The sequence below is a fragment of the Cherax quadricarinatus genome, chromosome 53 (assembly GCF_038502225.1).
Source record: "Cherax quadricarinatus isolate ZL_2023a chromosome 53, ASM3850222v1, whole genome shotgun sequence".
NCBI classification, from domain to species: domain Eukaryota; kingdom Metazoa; phylum Arthropoda; class Malacostraca; order Decapoda; family Parastacidae; genus Cherax; species Cherax quadricarinatus.
In genome coordinates, this window is record NC_091344.1 from 25,736,850 (window position 1) to 25,756,889 (window position 20,040).

Consider the following 20,040-nt stretch of genomic DNA (forward strand, 5'->3'; position numbering starts at 1 on the left):
ACCTTTCAGCACTGAATACTTTAAATCTGTTTTGTACACACTTGATAGAGCCTCTTGTAAGTGAAATATAATGATACTAAGAGGTCTCCTCTTGCTGTACATTTTTTTTTTTTGTAAAATAATAATCAAACAATGCAGTATTTCTAGCTTTACTTTGTCCCCAGGATGCTAGCCATGGCCATGATGACCCAACTCGCTCCTTCCACTGCTGGCAGTACCCAGAAGACGAAGAATTACACACAGCCCTTGCATTGTCTCGGGGATATTTGGTATGTATCAGATTTTTAAGGTTTCATACTAAATAGTTTTGAATTTCTATATTCTAAAATAATTTCCCCTTAGGTTCAGTTTTCATTCATAAGTACTATAAATGGTAATATAAAGTTGAAAGTTCAAAATGATCTGAAAACTAGAAACAAACCATCTGTATTGCTATTTCTTATACGTAATTATATTCATGGGACCACTAAATCCATAGGGGTCAGACAGCACTTGTGGTAATGGGAGCCAATAAAGTTTAATCATTGTAAGGGGAGGGCAGGACCAATTTTTTGGAATAAAAGCCCCTCACAGGCATCAAGGATTCTCCCTTGAGGGAGATGGTTGCTATTTAATTACCATACTCTCATGCACTTTAAAGGAGGGGTTTGGGATATTGGCAGTTTGGAGGGATATGTTGTGTATCTTTATATGTTTATGCTTCTAGACTGTTGTATTCTGAGCACCTCTGCAAAAACAGTGATAATGTGCGAGTGTGGTGAAAGTGTTGAATGATGATGAAAGTATTTTCTTTTTGGGGATTTTCTTTCTTTTTTGGGTCACCCTGCCTCGGTGGGAGACGGCCGACTTGTTGAAAAAAAAAAAAAAAAAAAAAAACTCTCAAGGGAGTCAGCACATGCACTTTCCACGATGAGCTTGACCCAAGACCTGGCACTGGGACTAGAATAACTCTTGAAGGAACTCACTGAAGGATTTATATCTTTATTCTTTATTTAGTATACATGAAGTTCCAACTTACTGTGATTTGTGTATTTATCATTGGGAGTGTCTTCAAAAGAAGAAAAGTGAGCATGACTTCTCTTATAAAAATTCTTCCCTTCAAAATTAAAATATGTTTTTATTTTGTTTCTGTGAATTTAATCCTATTGTAAAAGCTCAAAATTTTGTAACTTATTAGACAGGAGCATTTGATACTTAAAACTCTGTCCTAGGAATATGCAATGTTCAGTCTACGTATCATTATGTGCTTGCTTGATGGGAAAAAGGATAACTCACTTCCAAACATAACATGAAAATTATTACTTTATATTTACTCAACTTTCAAAAAATTTATGTAAGTAGACTTCAGATCAATCTAGTATACTGTGAAAAGCATTCTGAGGATAGAATTTCCCTTAAGTAATACTGTATTTATTGTCACACTCACTGGGGAGGACGGTAGTACAGTAGGACCTCGCTTTACGGCGTTTTGCCTTACGACATTCCGCTAATACGGCGATTTCAAATTATGACCAAATCTCTCTATACGACTCCCCACCTTTCTAATATGGCGCCCGCTACCCGGTTTGTTTACATTCTCCATAAGCACAGTGTTTCTCCATTATGTTTGGAAACTTTCCAAAATTTCAAGTGTTTTAAAGTTACATGTTTCATATTTTATATATACGTACTCTGATAATTATACTTATGTGTACCTGTACCTAAGTAAACTTACACACTGTGTTGGCATGCAGGTACACATTAAAATCACTAAGAGTGTCTTATTAGTCTTGAAGATGCCATATTAATAATACTAATAATACATAATTACTCTGAGGTGCATTAACCCTTTGACTGTTTCGGTTGTATAAATACGTCTTACGAGCCAATGTTTCAGACGTATTAATACGCGTAAATTCTAGCGGCTTCAGATCAAGCGGGAGAAAGCTGGTAGGCCTACAGGAGAGAGAATGGGTTTGTGTGGTGGGTGTGCACCCCGTGAAAAAAATCTGGGACTCAGTGGTGCATTGTGGAATGCCATCTTGGTAGTCCATTTTCACCATGCCTCATGGTAAGAAGTACCTCACTTCTTGACAGATTGGAGGTCTACTGTTCCCAAGTGATAGTTCTAACAGCGATGGAAGTGCCAATGAAAGTGAATTTCATGGTTTTAGAGAGGGTGTGACTGAAAGAAGTGCCCAGGATAACATAATTAGTGATGAAAACCCAGATGACCACAACCATCCACCTCTGGTGCTGGGACATCTCATTCACGTTAACCTGTACCAAGACGAAAAAGGAAACTATTTTCCCATTTACAGGACTCAGATCTGAGCAGTGAAAGTGATAATGATAGTGATTTTAAAGTTATTGAAAGCAGCTCGAGTTGCGACAGTGAGGGGGAATATTTGCCAGTGAAACTGCAATATGTACGACACAGCATATGTTCTGGTAGTGTGCCTTATGCCCTTCCAAGGCAAAGGAGTAAATCTGGGAGTACATCCCGTGGCCCTACACCACGACCTGACAGTGAAGATGACGATATTGTTACAATGGGGATGTGTAATGTGCGTGGGGAAGAAGGTGATGATGGTGGTGATGTTGGCGGTGGCACGAGTCATGTGGCACCAGCAGCGGGCCACACTACTACTGATGCTGCTGACTCTGCACAAGCACAACCAGCCTCACCCAACCCCACACTCCCACAACATCCACAACCACAACCACAACCTGCACAACCACAACCACAACCACTTTTCAATATCCAGAACCCACCAGCAGACCACATCTGGGATTGGCAGCAAAGTGACAATTTTATTCCCAATCCCCACGACTTTGATGAAACAAAGTGGAATACGGCGCCATCGTGTACACTTGGGAACAATGCCATTGAACTAGAATGCTTTCAGTTATTCTTTGATGAACCCCTGATGGAAATCATTGTCAGAGAAAGCAACACATACTACGAGTACACCATGGCAAATACAATTCTTTCACCAAGGTCACAGCTACACAAGTGGAAGGACACAACTGTGGCAGAGATGTACCTGTTCTTTGCCACAATAATGCTTATGCCACATGTGTATAAGCATACTGTCACCACATACTGGTCGACGGAACTCCTGATTTCAACCCCAGGTTTTAGTGATATAGGGGTGAATCGTTTTTTGATACTGTTACATACGTTTCACTTTTCAGACAAAACAAGGCCTGACAGAAGCGACAGGTTATATAAGATCAGAAATGTGTTTATGTACCTGAAACAAAAGTGCTGTATGTATTTTTATCCCTTCAGGAAGCTTGTTATTGATGAGTCTTTGATTTTGTTCAAAGGAAGACTCATTCAAGCACATACCAAGCAAGAGGAAACGCTTTGGTATAAAGTTATTTGTACTGTGTGATTGCAAAAGTGGTCTGGTTTTGAATATAATTGTGTACACTGGCAGTAATACATTGAGAGATACCAGGAAGTTTTTATTGGGTATCTCTGGTGATGTGGTTAGAACAATGATGGAACCATATCTTCATAAGGGGCATATACAGTATTATATACTGATAACTGGTACACAAGCCCCTTACACAGTGATTTCTTGCGAGTGAACATGACAGATGTATGTGGCACAGTGCGTGGTAATCGTAAGCATATGCCAAGGTTCGACGCTGGCACTCGCAGAGGTGAGGTGCAGGCCTTTGCTGCCAATGACATCATGGCATTTCGGTGGCATGACAAACGTGATGTCACATTGTTGACATCAGTTCACCGAAATGAAATGGCAGACAGTGGCAGGCAGAATAGAGAGACCAATGAACCCATTCTAAAACCTGCAGCTGTCATGGACTACAACCTCAATATGTGCTTAGTGGACAAATGTGACATGCAGATTGGGTTTGCTGATTGTGTACGCAAGATTTATAAGTGGTACATAAAACTTTTTGTCCATCTTGATATTTCCATGCTGAATGCTTATAACATATACTAGTTGCAGACCAACAACAAACCAAAATATGGTGAGTTTTGTTTGTCAGTCATCAGACGAATAATAATCAAGTACCAAGGAGCAACACCTGCAATAGACCAGCGCCCACGAAATTACCAACACATGCCATCTCATTTAAGGCCTGGTGATCACTACCCCATACAAATGCTTCCTCCTGCTTTCAAGGAGAGTACTCAGAAAAGGTGTTTTGTATGTGGACATACCACAAAACGCCCACAAAAACGCAGACACTCATTTTTATGTGTGAGGAGTGTCAAGTACCACTCTGCATATACCCATGTTTCAGAGATTTCCACAAGCTGCAGCAGTTCTAAGAAAGTGTTCAGTGACTGTACATATGTATATATATTATAGAACAATAGTAATAAACAGTGTTTTGTATTGTTTGTTTGTTTATGAACAGTGTAATAGTGATAATGTTTGTGCAGTTATTGTGTTGTAAACAATGAGTGTATATTTGAACAGTGCACCTTACTTTGCTCTCACAGGCCACATAAGTTACCTAGAAATGAAAAATATTGGAAAAACAAGAAACCTTCAAATTGAAGTAAATAAAAGAATACCGGGTGAGCGGCATTCGCCGCTGTTGCCATACGCAGCTCATTTTCTGCCAACTTTGCGCCTCTGTATCTCGGTAAGTACTGATGGGAAATTTTTTTTTTAGGCGGCTTAAAATGCTCAGTAAAATAATCCTAACATTTTGGTAAGAAAAAATAATTTTTTTTTTATATTTTGCGACATAGAATGACAGTTTCAGAAATGGGCTTGCGACAGTCAAAGGGTTAAATGTCGTATACAACGTTAATATAGACAGTTTGCTTAATCCATCTATATTTTTTTTAAATTATATAATAAACACTCTATGTAACATATTAACATGATAAATTTACCCACAGTAGAATAAATTAACATAAATGTGAGATTTTTTCCAGTCGGCTTACCGGAGTGAACTGGTTTGTTTACAAAACTCACGTCTGCCCTCTCTCATGTACTCATTATCTCTCTCATTTATTCGTTTATTCTTGTTTACTCACCTCTCGCCCTACATTAAGACTACAAATATTTTAAGGTAGGTAATGAGTGTACTGTATATGCATTTTATCGCTCTAGAGCACTTTAAATGCCTAGTATATAATGTGTGGGTGGGGTGGCTAGATAGGATTGTGATGCCTACCACACTTCAATACCTACCTACCCTACTATTCACCTTGCACCCTATATTAAGACCATTTAAACTACAAATATTTTAAGGTAAGTAATGAGTGTACACTAAATGCATTTTATCGCTCTAGGGCTCTTTAAATGTTGAAGTATATTACATGTGGGTGGGGTGTCCTGGCTGGCTACCATACCTACCACACCTAACTTCTTACATTAAATGCTATTCACTTCTCAACCTACATTAAGACTACAAATATTTTGAGGTAAGTAATGAGTGTACTGTGTGTGTATTTTACTTTTTATTGTTTTTAATGCCTTGTTCTATTGCTAACTTAATATATGTTAGTGTAAACTTATTATGTGACATTGATAAGTGGAAACAAATGGCGTTCTACTTTCCGGCGATGTCCGCTTTCAGGCAGTAGCCTGGAACCTAATCTGCCATATAAGTGGGGCCCTACTGTACCTCCCTGGGTGGTTGCTGTCTACCAACCTACTACCTACATCCACTGAAGTATGAATCAATAATAACAAATACTTAGTAATCTTCATACTTCAGTTTTATGAAAAAGCATTTTTCTCAAAACATGCCATTCGTACTCAGGATGTACTAATTCTAGTTATGTTGCACACTGGTGATTGGTAAGCAGAACAGAGTACAAATAGAGAAAACTTTGGAAGGTGGTTGGTTAAATCTCCAACTGATGTTGCTGAATATATTTTTTTTATTTTTGCAACTCCTTTATATGAAATGCTATATTACAACAGCTTAGGATCATAGTTCATAGTGGTGAATGATGTCATATAGAAAGTGTGGAGGGATTATTATATTCATGGAAAATGCCAAACCTGTAAGGATTATACAATGCCTCGGACATGGGAGATAATCAGAGGTTAGGGTAGCTTTAATTAGTTTAAAGGAAGGGTAGCTTTAATTAATTGGATAAGGGGCATATTCATTAACTTCAAAACACTCATTCTTGAAGCAGCCTAATGTAGAACTTAGGTTTTAAATACTGTTTAAAAACATCCTACATTATTTATAGTTAAATTAAACAAAGATGAAATGTCTTACTTGATTTATAGTTTTTGATCAACTTTTTTATATTTTCCAGGGTCAGACCACTTATGAGCAACCTACCAGACAACACTCAAACTTTTCATAAGCTGTTTAGTATGTGATTTTATAAATTGGTAGAGTATTTGATCAAAATTATCTTTCATAATTAAATACCTTTGTCAAGAGATAAAAATATAGTATTAATCTTAAGCTGTAACTCTGTAAAGTATTTTATTTTATGCTGATGTTAGGTTTCCACACAAAATTCACAACTATCTCATTACACGTTTTCCTAATAAAAAGGGTAAAATATTCTGAGTGTTTTAAAGAGTGAAAATACTGTTGCTTAACAATTAAACTGGTCAGGAAACTTGTACTACCATTTGTTCTTTATAGCACACCAAAGAGGATGTTTAGCAATAATTTAGCACACACTGCATGGGAATGTTGTTGGGAGAACACTGGTATTACATGCACTCACTGTGAAAAGTGTTCAGCAGACAGATTGGTAGAAAAAATAATTTCTTATAAGAAATAATGTACTGTAAAATGCATTCGCAAAATCCAGGGCTGGTAATCTCAGACTGCGGGTTCAAACCCCAATTGACTGTATTATTACATTAGCTCATTATGAATTATCAGTACATTTACATTTGGTGGAAAAAGACACATACAGTTTACTCTCATATCTGGGCACCTCTGCAAAGACAGTGATTATGTGTGAATGATGGTGAAAGTGTGGAATGTTGATGAAAGTTTTTCTTTCTTTTTTTGGGTCACCCTGCTTTGGTAGGAGATGGCCGGCGTGTTAAAAAAAAAACAAAAAAACTGCTGAGTTTACCAGTGTTAGGTAGATATTGAAAGAATTAAGGGTAAGACAAAGCAGGATTGCAGATGAATAAGGTTGTTTTAGAAAGGGTAGGGGAAGTGTAGACTTAAGTGTTTACGTTGAACTTTATAAACTAAGAATATTTAGATAAAGGTAGGAAGTTATTGATGCTGTAAACTATGACCAATCTTCCTGGTTATATTTTGTTATCTGAAAAATATAGTAAATCATCTTTTCTTGTGTGAATAAGAAATCAAAATGGAAGGCCTGGGGATGTGACTAATATGAACACAGAAAATGTTTTAGTCCCAGGAATGTTTATTATGGATTGTGTAATTCTGTAAATTTTCCATCAAATTTTATACTTTTGGTATCAATACCTTCAGAGAAAGATTCTTTACAATTTCAGAAAATAAATAACTCCATGGGGAAATGGAACAGAATTCTTCCTCTGTAAGCCATGCATGTCATAAGAGGCGACTAAAATGCCGGGAGCAAGGAGCTAGTAACCCCTTCTCCTGTATACATTACTAATGCCAAAAAAAGAAACTTTTGTTTTTCTTTTGGGGCCACCCTGCCTCAGTGAGATACAGCTGGTTTGTTGAAAGAAGAAATAAATAATAATATATACAGTAAGACCCCCGTATCTGCGAGGATACGGAAGTCCTTCACTTGTCATCTACTTATTGTACATTTTTATTATTTTATTGACATTACACTTCATAAATACTGTATTCACTTGATTAATGACATAACAATATTAGCTTTGTCATTTGATTTATTCAAGAGATTACTATTGTACAGTGGACCCCTGAGTTTCGTCGGCATTGACTTTCGTGAAATCCAACTTTCGGCAAGTTTTTTTGGCAAAATTTAGCCTCGCGATTCGTGATTGGACTCGTGATTCGGCAACCGTCTGGTACCTGTCCGCCCGTCACCGCGCACACAAAGCCAGTCTCCCGTACCATTCACACTCAGTGTGCCATTGTTTACCAGCACGTGACCATCACCCCGTGGATTCATACAATACATTTCATAATACAGTGGACCCCCGCTTAACGATCACCTCCAAATGCGACCAATTATGTAAGTGTATTTATGTAAGTGCGTTTGTACGTGTATGTTTGGGGGTCTGAAATGGACTAATCTACTTCACAATATTCCTTATGGGAAAAAATTCGGTCAGTACTGGCACCTGAACATACTTATGGAGTGAAAAAAGTTCGTTAACCGGGGGTCCACTGTAATTCATTGTTATTTGTGCTTGCAACTGCTAAATAAGTCACCATAGACCCAAGGAAAGCTAGTGCAAGCCCTTTGGTAAAGAAAGCGAGGAACACGATCGAATTCAAGAAGGAAATCATTGAGAAATATGAGAGTGGAGTGCGTGTTACAGAACTTGCCAGGATGTATGGCAAGCCCCATTCAACTATCACTTCGATCGTGGCGAAGGGAAAGGAAATAAAGTGTGCTGCTGTTGCAAAAGGGATAGATATGCTGACAAAAAAGAGATTGCAAATCCTTGAAGAAGTGCAAAGGTTATTGTTAGTGTGGATTACCCAAAAACAGTTAGCAGGAGATAGTATTATGCAGTCGATAATATGTGAAAAGGCAAGGCAGTTGCATGACGATCTCGTAAAGAAAATGCCTGCAACAAGTGGTGATGCTTGTGATTTTAAGGCCAGCAAAGGTTGGTTTGAGAGATTTAAGAAGCGTAGTGGCATTCACAGTGTGATAAGGCATGGTGAGGCTGCCAGTTCTGACAAAAAAGCAGCTGAGAAGTTTGTACAGGAGTTTAAGAAGTGTGTAGACACTGGAGAATTCAAACCCCAATGAGTGTTTAATTGTGACGAAATAGGCCTCTTTTGGAAGAAAATGCCAAAGAGGACCTACATCACGCAATAGGAAACGGCACTCCCAGGACACAAGCCTATGAAGGATAGGCTTACTCTCATGTTTTGTAGTAATGCTAGTGGGGATTGCAAAGTGAACCCTTTACTGGTGTATCACTCTGAAAATCCCAGTGTTCAAGAAAAACAGTGTCGCCAAGAGTAATTTGTGTGTGATGTGGAAGGCTAACAATAAGGCATGGGTCACAAGGGGAATTTTTCTAGACTGGTTTAATGAAATGTTTGGCCCCAGTGAAGAAATACCTCCTGGAAAATAAATTGCCACTCAAGTGCCTCCTGGTAATGGACAATGCTCCTGCTCATCCTCCAGACTTGGAAAAGCAAATAGTGGAGGAGTTTAGTTTCATCACGGTGAAGTTCTTGCTCCCTAATAAAACTCCTCTCATCCAGCCCATGGACCAGCAGGTCATTTCAAACTTCAAAAAACTATACACCAAAGCAGTATTTCAAAAGTGCTTTGAAGTGACCTCAGACACTGAATTGACCCACTTGCATAAACCTTATAGGTAAGGCTTGGGAAGGAGTGACTTGCAGAACTTTGAATTTTGCTTGAAGAAAATTGTGGCCAGAATGTGTACAAGAGAGGGATTTTGAAGGGTTTGGGGCTGACCCTAAGGAGCCTATTCCAGTTGTGGAATCTATTGTGGCATTGGGGAAGTCCCTGGGGTTGGATGTGAGTGGCGAGGATGTAGAAAAGTTGGTGGAGGACCACAGGGAAGAGCTAACTACTGAAGAGCTGCAAGAGCTTCATCTGCAACAGCAAGAGATCACAGCTCAGGAAATTGCTGCAGAGGAGGAGGAAGAGAGATGGAGGAAGGTGCCTTCTTCAAAGATTAAGGACATTTGTGCAAAGTGGGCTGAAGCGCAAACATTTTTGGATGAACTTCACCCTAACAAAGCTGTTGCAGGCCGTATTGGCAACATGTACAATGACAGTGTTGTGTCCCACTTCAGACAAATCTTAAAGAAACGCCAGAAACAGAGCTCTCTGGACAGATATTTTGTGCGACAGGGGTCCAGTGCATCTCAAGTTGTTCCCAGTGTCTTTAAAAAACAAAGAAGGGAAGTAACTCCAGATAAGGACTTGGTACCTGAAGTCCTAATGGAAGGAGATTCTCCTTCCAAACAATAGTGTACACCTTCCTCCTATCCCCTTCTCCCATCTTCAGTAAAGTCTTCAGTAAAGGTAAGCGTAATGTTATTATTATTTTATATGTATGTACTTGATTTCTCATTGTTTTCAGAATTTAAATCTCTATTTAATTTGAAAAAAAAAAAAATTATTTTAATATTTTTGGGTGTCTGGAACGGATTAATTTTATTTCCATTATTTCTTATGGGGAAAATGGTTTCACCATTCGGCAATTTCATCATTCGGCAGACTCTCGGGAACGGATTAATCACGAAACTCAGGGGTCCACTGTACTTGTAAAAGGACATCCATATAAGTAATACAGTACTTTATAATTATATAGTACTCAAACTTCTGTTTGATGATAATAATAATAATAATAAAAGTGTAATAGGTTGTCTTGTATTGATTATGCTCAGGAAAATCAATAAATATATATATAATGGTTATTTACTAATATTTATTCACCACCATATATTTTTATGTACAGTAATTACAGTACACTCATGGATAATGCATTCTCATGTAGCACTAATTTCCCTACGGATGCAGGTAACTGCTGGTGGGCTTGCAGCAAAATAAACAATGGCTTGGCCAGTGGGCCAGGCCATTGTTTATGTTACTGCTAAGCTTGCAGGTTTTTTCACTGAAAATGACCCTGACGCATCTATAAGCCTTGTTTTGAAGTGGAGCCTGGAGCAGCTAATGAAGCCATATCATCAGCTTTATAAGGAACTGGAGGGTAAAATAGTAGAAGCACATTATATAATTCTTTACTGCCTTAGACCACCAGCAACTTCATACAACTCGCCAGTAACATCAACATACAACCCACAACCATCCACCTCAGCCCAGAAGCCACATAAACCATCTCCATCCATGCTTATGCAGCAAGCAAAAGAAACAAGGAATTGAAGGTAAGGTACAATTCTTTCTTGCCATATTTTCTCTTTATTTTAAACAAACATGTTCTGTAGTGAATGTACAGCATGATCACCACTGTGTTGCTGTTTTTTCAGTTATTGTGTGGTTTTAGAACCACCGTATATTATGATGAAATTAAGACACATGTGCAACATCTGGATATCTTTATTGTAGACGTTTTGCCATCCAGTGCCTTTATTAATACAAATTCCAGGACATAATTTGAAGACAGTAGAACTATATACAGAAGATGAGGTAATCAGTCCCTCAGCCTTGGAGTTGGTGCAAAGAGCACCGTAGTCGTGGAACTTCCACGACTACGGTGCTTTTTGCACCAACTCCAAGGCTGAGGGACGGATTACCTCATCTTCTGTATACAGTTCTACTGTCTTCAAATTATGTCTGGAATTTGTATTGATAAAGTCATTGGACGGCAAAACGTCTACAATAAAGATACCCAGATGTTGCACGTGTCTTAATTTCATCCTGTCGGTATTGTATACCATTCTTGTACACCGTATATTATATATACCATTTGAGTCCTGTTCATTTTTCTCTGGAAGGGATGTTATGTGCATTTTCTGTGGCTGGATTACTCATGTTGTAGTGATAGACTCACAAGCAACTGGAAACTTTATTAATACTACTACTACTAGTCTTAACAAAGTCTCCAGTTACTGTTTAAGCCTTTATCAAATACAACATGATAGTATTCCCATACCATTTACCATTACATACACACTCAACTGAGTCAGCCAGAGGCTTCACCCAGGCCACTGATGGCAGAACATATGAAGGACACAACTGTATTAACCCTTGTTATTGTGGTTTATTTACTAATATTGAGGCTGGATGATGGTTGGTGATGTATGTAAAGGTATTATACACAGACATGCCAACTCCAATATGGATTTTTGTCAATGGTTAGTGCAGATAATTTTATTACTAACCCTGAAGGGTTAGTAATCCAGGATAATTCAACAAAGCTACCTTCAATGCCCAGGGACCTAATGACTGCTAGGTGGGCTGGGGCAACAGGTTAAAGTGCAGGTATAATACAGGGCTATACTAACACTGTCTACACATTCTGGCTGTAACAACTGTCAAAATTTAAGGTAAGATTAAGTTGTTTCCTTTGACTTTTTTATGCTAGTTCAACAAAGCTGTGTCTTTTTTTTTTTTTCATGTGAACATAACCTATTTTTTTCATAAGTTTTTAGTTTGAATAAAAGTGCCAGTTTTTAAGAATCTAACCCCCAGTATTAATCGATTTGAACTGCATAAAAGAGAAAAATATTAACAAGCTCTTTTTACTGTTTTTGTTTGTTCAGAGAAGCTGGTTGTGTTCATTAACTCGCTGAACTGTTCAGTTGGTACTTGGATCACTATTAAGAAGTATATTTTTCACATTGGCTTCATAAGATGCTTATTAACAAAATAGTGCTGCTTCTTCAGAAATGTAGTATAAACAGTCTTAACTAAGTAACTACATATACTTTCTTTTTGCTCAATATATTACTGCTTCAACATTACCATCTCCTATAAATGTCAATAACTATAAGCTCATTCACCCAGTTTTCTTAAAATTAATTTAGAATTAGTATAATACTGTACAGGTGGCCCTCCACATTCGTGAAGGTTGGGGGATTAAGAACCTCGCGAATGTTGAAAATTCGTGAATGTTTGGTGCACAAATATATTGTGGGGAAATATAATAATAGCATTACTTACCTGGAGTATACATGGAGAGAGTTCCAGGGTTCAACGCCCCCACGGCCTGGTCTGTGACCAGGCCTCATGGTGGATCAGGGTCTGATCAACCAGGCTGTTACTACTGGCTGCACATAATCCAACATGCGAACCACAACCCGGCTGGTCAGGTACTGACTTTAGGTGCCTGTCCAGTGCCTGCTTGAAGAAAGCCAGGGGTCTCTTATCGTGCTAGTGGCACCCCTGCCTTTCTTAGCCTAACAATACTGCTTCCTTAACCTACTGAACCATGAACAATCATAAAGCACATGAAAACATCGTAAAATACATACATGTATTGTATATACATGTTATGGTTTAATAACAAATAATGAACAAACAAAGCACTCACCACTCATAAGGTTAAGCAGACAAACTCTGATGACTTGTGACAATGACGATGATGATGGTGATGATAGCCATGCAGTTACTGATGACAGTTGAATGGAGGTGATTATATGGAGTGTAACTGCATGGCATGATGAGTCTAGTGTGTGGATTCTAACTCTTCACTGCCAATAATAGGTGGTGGATCATTGATATTGCTAGAGCCAGAGTTAGCAACGGGAGTAGTGGCAGGATTCCTTGTGAAGAACATTGTGATGGGCAACTGAGACCATTTCCTCTTTATATCTTCAAACAGAGTTTTGTAAGGAATTATGCTCCTATTAATGTCATTCATCACCTTCAAAGCCCTCAACATCAATGGGTCTGTGTTGTAAAAAAATTGTTTGAGCTATGCTGTCATTTTCATCGCTTGCCCTAGTTTTTCAAGGGTGAGAAAACATAAATATCATTAGGCAGCTGGGCATTTGCAAATGTTCGAAGCTTGCAAAAGTGGAACTTGCGAATGTGGAGGGCCACCTGTATAAGCCTGTTTGTTTTTATTCAAAATGTAAGTCTGTAACTATTCAATTACAGTCCCGGATCTCTATATTAACTTAATTCTTTAGGCATGTACATTTTGAATCTGCAATTTGTGACTCACAAAATCGTAATGACACGATTGCAAACAAACCATACCCCGGCCGGGATTGAACCCGCGGTCAAAGAGTCTCAAAACTCCAGCCCGTCGCGTTAGCCACTAGACCAGCTAGCCACAATAAGATTTGTCCAACTAGGTATATTTCTACACCATAGGAAGGTTAGCACAGGCACCACTGTGACCACAAATGCAAGTTTTTACAGACGAATCTCCAGCTAGCGTGGCCGTGACAAACTCTAGCTCAAGTCCCTTCACTGCCGTCAACATGACTCACGAAATCGTAATGACACGATTGCAAACAAACCATACCCTGGCCGGGATTGAACCCGCGGTCAGAGAGTCTCAAAACTCCAGCCTGTCGCGTTAGCCACTAGACCAGCTAGCCACAATAAGATTCGTCCAACTAGGTATATTTCTACACCATAGGAAGGTTAGCACAGGCACCACTGTGACCACAAATGCAAGTTTTTACAGACGAATCTCTGACCGAGGGTTCAATCCCGGCTGGGGTATGGTTTGCAATTTGTGGTTAGAATTTTAGGCCAGGTAAACAGAACATTCACTTTAACCACCAAAAAACAGATTTTGAGTGCCCCATGGTGTGTGCTGAGATCTCACATATGCAGAGGTGAAATTTTTAACCCAGTAACTGTTGTCATCTGCTAGAAAGTGTTTAAAATATTCCCTAAGGTGATGTATATTTGGCCTATTTTTATGAGTGCTCAAAATTATACAATAAATCAATACTGAGCTGTTTATATATAAAATGCATAGAGAATAGTGAAATCAATAATTTATTCATCTTGGAGGAAAAAATTATTGTTACTGGACAAACTAATATTTTGTATTATTTTAATGCCCTTACTCATTGGGTAACAATGCAGACAGAGATAAATCTGTTTCATTATAAAATCTATATGAATAATATCCCTCTCTCCTACATACCCTAACCTGAACCTCACTATTCTTGCAAAAACTCTTAATTGCTTTCGCTAACCTACCACCTATTCCATTCACTTGCAGTATTGTTTTTCTATCATATGCATTTTCCAGATTCATAAATGCAACAAACACGTCTTTATCCTTATCTACATACTGTTCACCTATAGGTTTAACTGTAAACACTTGGTCTACACATCCCTTACCCTTCCTAAAGCCTCTTTGCTCATATACGATCTTGCTCTTAATTTTTTAAATAATAACTACTATACACCTTAGCGGATATACTCAACAGCTTATTTCCCTATAATTTTTACACACTCTTTGTCTCCTTTGCCCTTATACAAAGGAACTATACATGCTTTCTGCCAGTCCCTAGGTACCTTCCCCTCTTTCTTACATTTACTGAATTTCTGTCTTGATCCCATCAATCCCAGTTGCTTTACCCCCCTTTCATTCTACCCACAGCCTCACTCACTTCCCACACACTCACATCTGGAACTTCCTCATTCCTACAAGATATTATATCTCCCTGCCCAATGCATGAAATCACAGCTTCTCTATCTTTATCAACATTTAACAATTCCTCAAAACATTCTCTCCATCTTCCAGATACCTCCAACTCTTCATCTAACTCTCCTCTCCTATTTTTAACTATCAAATCCACTTGTCCCCTAGGCTTTATCAACTTATTAATCTCATGCCAAAACTTTTTCTTATTCCCAAAATCTGTTGATAGTATCTCACCCACTCTTTCATTTGCTCTCCTTTTACATTTCTTCACCATGCTCTTTTTTTTTTTTTCTCTCAACAAGTTGGCCGTCTCCCACTGAGGCAGGGTGACCCAAAAAAGAAAGAAAATCCCCAAAAAGAAAATACTTTCATCATCATTCAACACTTTCACCACACTCACATAAGAACATAAGAACATAAGAACGAAGGAACACTGCAGAAGGCCTACTGGCCCATGCGAGGCAGGTCCAAGTCTCCTACCGGCTTAAGCCAATGCACCCAACCTAGTCAGGTCAGGTCACATTGACTTAAGGGAGGAACACGGCAACCGACCTGGTAGCACAAGCTATCAGGTCCAACTCACACCCACCCACATCCACTCATGTATTTATCCAACCTATTTTTAAAGCTACACAACGTTCTGGCCTCTATAACTGTACTCGGGAGTTTGTTCCACTCATCCTCAACTCTATTACCAAACCAGTACTTTCCTATATCCTTCCTGAATCTTAATTTTTCCAACTTAAAACCATTGCTGCGAGTCCTGTCTAGGCTAGATATTTTCAGCACACTATTTACATCCCCTTTATTTATTCCTGTCTTCCATTTATACACCTCAATCATATCCCCCCTAATTCTACGTCTTTCTAGAGAGTGCAGATTCAGGGCCCTTAGTCTATCCTCATAGGGAAGGTTTCTGATACATGGGATCAACTTTGTCATCCTCCTTTGTACATTTTCCAGAGAATTTATATCCATTCTGTAATACGGTGACCAAAACTGTGCAGCATAATCTAAATGAGGCCTAACCAAGGATGTATAGAGTTGAAGAACAACCTGAGGACTCCTATTATTTATGCTTCTTGATATGAAGCCAAGGATTCTATTAGCTTTATTGCGAACACTTATGCACTGTTGTCTTGGTTTCAGATTACTGCTAACCAGAACTCCTAAATCTTTTTCGCAATCCGTAATATTAAGATCTACATTATTTAGTTTATATGTGGCATGGTTATTGTCCTATCCAACATTTAGAACTTTGCATTTGTCTATATTAAACTGCATCTGCCACTTCTCCGACCACTGCATCAGTCTATTCAAATCTTCCTGGAGTGCTCGAATGTCCTCGTCAGAATGAATTCGACGGCCTATTTTGGTGTCATCGGCAAACTTGCCAATGTCGCTCTTTATGCCCTCATCTATGTCGTTTATGTAGATTGTGAACAGCAGGGGGCCCAACACTGACCCCTGTGGAACACCGCTCGTGACGCTTCCCCACTCTGATTTCTCCCCATTTATGCAAACTCTCTGCTGCCTATTTGTCAACCATGCCTCTATCCAGGAAAAAATTTCTCCTCCTATTCCATGTGCTTTAATTTTCCTCAATAGTCTCTGATGTGGGACCCTGTCAAAAGCCTTACTGAAGTCCATATACACAATATCATATTCATTACCATGATCTACCTCCTCAAATACCTTAGTGAAAAAAGTTAATAAATTCGTAAGGCAGGAATGCCCCTTTGTAAAACCATGCTGAGATTCGTTGATTAATTTATGCTTTTCAAGGTGGCTACGAACTGCCTCGGCAATTATTGATTCCATAAATTTTCCCACTATGGAGGTTAGGCTTATTGGTCTATAGTTCGAAGCTAAGGACCTGTCACCTGTTTTGAAAATAGGTATCACATTATCACTGCTTTTGCAGAGGTGCTCAGAATACAACAGTTTAGAAGCATATACGTATAAAGATACACAACCATGCTTTTACCCTCTCTTTTTCTCTCCATATACTCCTCCAACCTTATATCACATCTACTTTGTAAAAACTTCTCAAATGCTCAACTTTTTTTCTCTTACCTCTTTACCTCATCATTCCACCACTCGCACTTCTTTTCTCCCACACCCACTTTCCTGTAACCACACACTTCTGCTGAACACACTAATACTACATACTTAAGTGCTTACATTAGTAAGCATTTGGTCTATGTACTCCCTACTCTTCCTAGAATTTCCTTATATCTCTGCAACCCTCCTTGCTGCCTTACCCCTAATGCTTTCAATAATAATTCACTCTTACACTTTACCTGGTACAGTGGAACCTTGGTTTTCATATACTCTAGTCTGCATGTAAAACTATAGTTATTCTCTATAAAATGTATTTTTTGTTAATATTTTTTGGTGTCTGGAACAGATTAATTAGACTTACATTATTTCTTATGGGCAGTATTAACAAAAAATACATTTTATAGAGAATAACTAGTTTTACATACAGACTAGGGCATAAGAAAACTGAGGTTCCACTGTATATGCAACAGGCTTAGTCTCTTGTCCCCTTTTTACTTTTAACAAAGGAACTATGCAAGCTCTCTGACAATCATTAGGCACCTTGTCTCTCGTTCATGCATATATTAAATAAACTACCCACTCCAAAACTATGGCCCCACCTGCTTTTAGCATCTCAGTCTTGATACCATCTGTCCCAGCTGCTATATTCCCTGCATCCTGCCAGCTCCCTCGTACACTTTCTCCACACTCGCCTCAGGCTCTTCCAGGCTCCTATCAGATCTTATTCCTCTGTGCCCAGTGCTTGAATTCGCTGCCTCCCTTTCATCATTAACTCGAAACATTTTCTCCATTTTTCCAGTAGCTTCACTACCCTATCTAACATTTTGCTCTTTTGGTCTTAACTTCCAGGTAATCTCGTGAAAACTGTTTATTTTTTACAAAATGTGCCAAGACTCCTGGATTATCTAAATAAGCCTTAATTTTGCTGAGTTGCATAAATAAGGGACAACTTGCAAGTGTTCAGTTTAGAGAAGTATTTTCCACAAGCTGTAATACATGAAAGTAAATTCTCCTGCCTTTGACTGAAAATCCTTTGCAGCAATTTAGTTGTCAGTAGTAAAACTGTGCTACAGATAAAAATTCACCTGCAAAAACTTATCGGGTAAAATGGGATCTGGCATAATCAGTCTTCTTGTCTATACACATTTAGTTGAGGTACTGAGTGACAGGTAAAGTCATCTTGATATTCAGAAATGAGCATATATTTCTTACAGTATTAATAAAAATGTTTTGTCACATCACTTGTTACTGATTTAATATGATAACTACAAAGTGAATTTTCTTGTATATTAATGCATGTCAAATTGCATGAGACAGATACTTTACTATAATGAATTTCAAAGATTTTCTCAAAAACTATTCATAATATATTTATTAGCTGATATATTCATTTCTGTAAGCCTTGTTACATGTGTATAAATTTATCATCACAACAGAAACACAGAACATACAAAGTTACATTTTTATACATAACAGAACTATGATGTCCACACTTTCCATCAAAATGTATGGAAATCTGATTATATTTGTGCATGAAACTGATCAGGGATGTTAGGCATATACATGAAACAAAAGTAAACATCAGTTCATTGTGTAGTGATAGCTATGTAAAACATCTTTTCTTAAACACTAGAGATTTAGAATTTGTTATTGCATCTACAGTACATATGTATCTCAGGAAAAATTTCAAATAAATCTTAAAAATATTGATATATTTGGGAAGACATGATAATGGAATGGATTAATCTTATTGTACCTACAGCTAATATGCATTAAAATATAAATAATGTTATTACAGTATGGTGAAATGTTAGTAGTTATCACTCCAGTTCCCTGCTGTTTCCTAATACCAATTCTCCCAGATACCTTCTTAATACAGTGCCAGTGAAGACCAATGTCTATCAGCTACATACCCCTCAAGTGGTACCTTTATGTCTATAAGAGGCTTTTAATCCAAGGAATTGGACTTACCTCCCCCTTCCTTGAAAGCAACCTGATTGCCACTCATTTCCCACTACAGATGATTAAAATAAATAAATTTTAACAGAATAAGAGGCTGGGTGTTTACCTGGAGTTTACCTGGAGAGAGTTCCGGGGGTCAACGCCCCCGTGGCCCGGTCTGTGACCAGGCCTCCTGGTGGATCAGAGCCTGATCAACCAGGCTGTTACTGCTGGCTGCACACAAACCAACGTACGAGCCACAGCCCGGCTGGTCAGGAACCGACTTTAGGTGCTTGTCCAGTGCCAGCTTGAAGACTGCCAGGGGTCTGTTGGTAATCCCCCTTATGTATGCTGGGAGGCAGTTGAACAGTCTCGGGCCCCCGACACTTATTGTATGGTCTCTTAACGTGCTAGTGACACCCCTGCTTTTCATTGGGGGGATGTTGCATCGTTTGCCAAGTCTTTTGCTTTCGTAGTGAGTGATTTTCGTGTGCAAGTTCAGTACTAGTCCCTCTAGGATTTTCCAGGTGTATATAATCATGTATCTCTCCCACCTGCGTTCCAGGGAATACAGGTTCAGGAACCTCAAGCGCTCCCAGTAATTTAGGTGTTTTATCTCCGTCATGCCAACTGAAACCCATAAGGTGGTGCATACAATTATACAACTTAAGGAAGGTCCCATGAAGCTGGTGAGGGGCTCTTGAATCCAAGGACTTGAACCTGACTTCCCTTGGATTAAGTATGATTACCTCTCATTTTCCAAAGTGCCCTCTGCATTTGTGACCCACAGTTCCTTGAGTCAGCAGTTTCCACTCTTTGTAATTCATTCTCTTGTCTTGGCTACCCTCTCTTTTAT

The 20,040-nt window shown here is 38.6% G+C and overlaps 1 protein-coding gene across 2 annotated transcripts in view; it reads left to right on the forward strand.

Annotated features, from left to right (window-relative positions):
* The window catches only part of LOC128692314 (uncharacterized), a 29,686-nt gene extending 19,168 nt beyond the window's left edge, over positions 1-10,518 (forward strand). Inside the window, exons 4-5 of one of the 2 annotated variants that reach the window (XM_053781404.2) lie at positions 165-269; positions 4,466-4,489. In XM_053781404.2, the coding sequence (XP_053637379.2) occupies positions 165-269; positions 4,466-4,474 (114 nt within the window). In that variant the 3' untranslated portion in view covers positions 4,475-4,489. Of the gene's footprint in view, positions 1-164; positions 270-4,465; positions 4,490-6,253 lie in introns of those variants that run through there. The other variant, XM_053781403.2, reaches the window with a different exon arrangement.
* Positions 10,519-20,040: the final 9,522 nt, after the last annotated feature.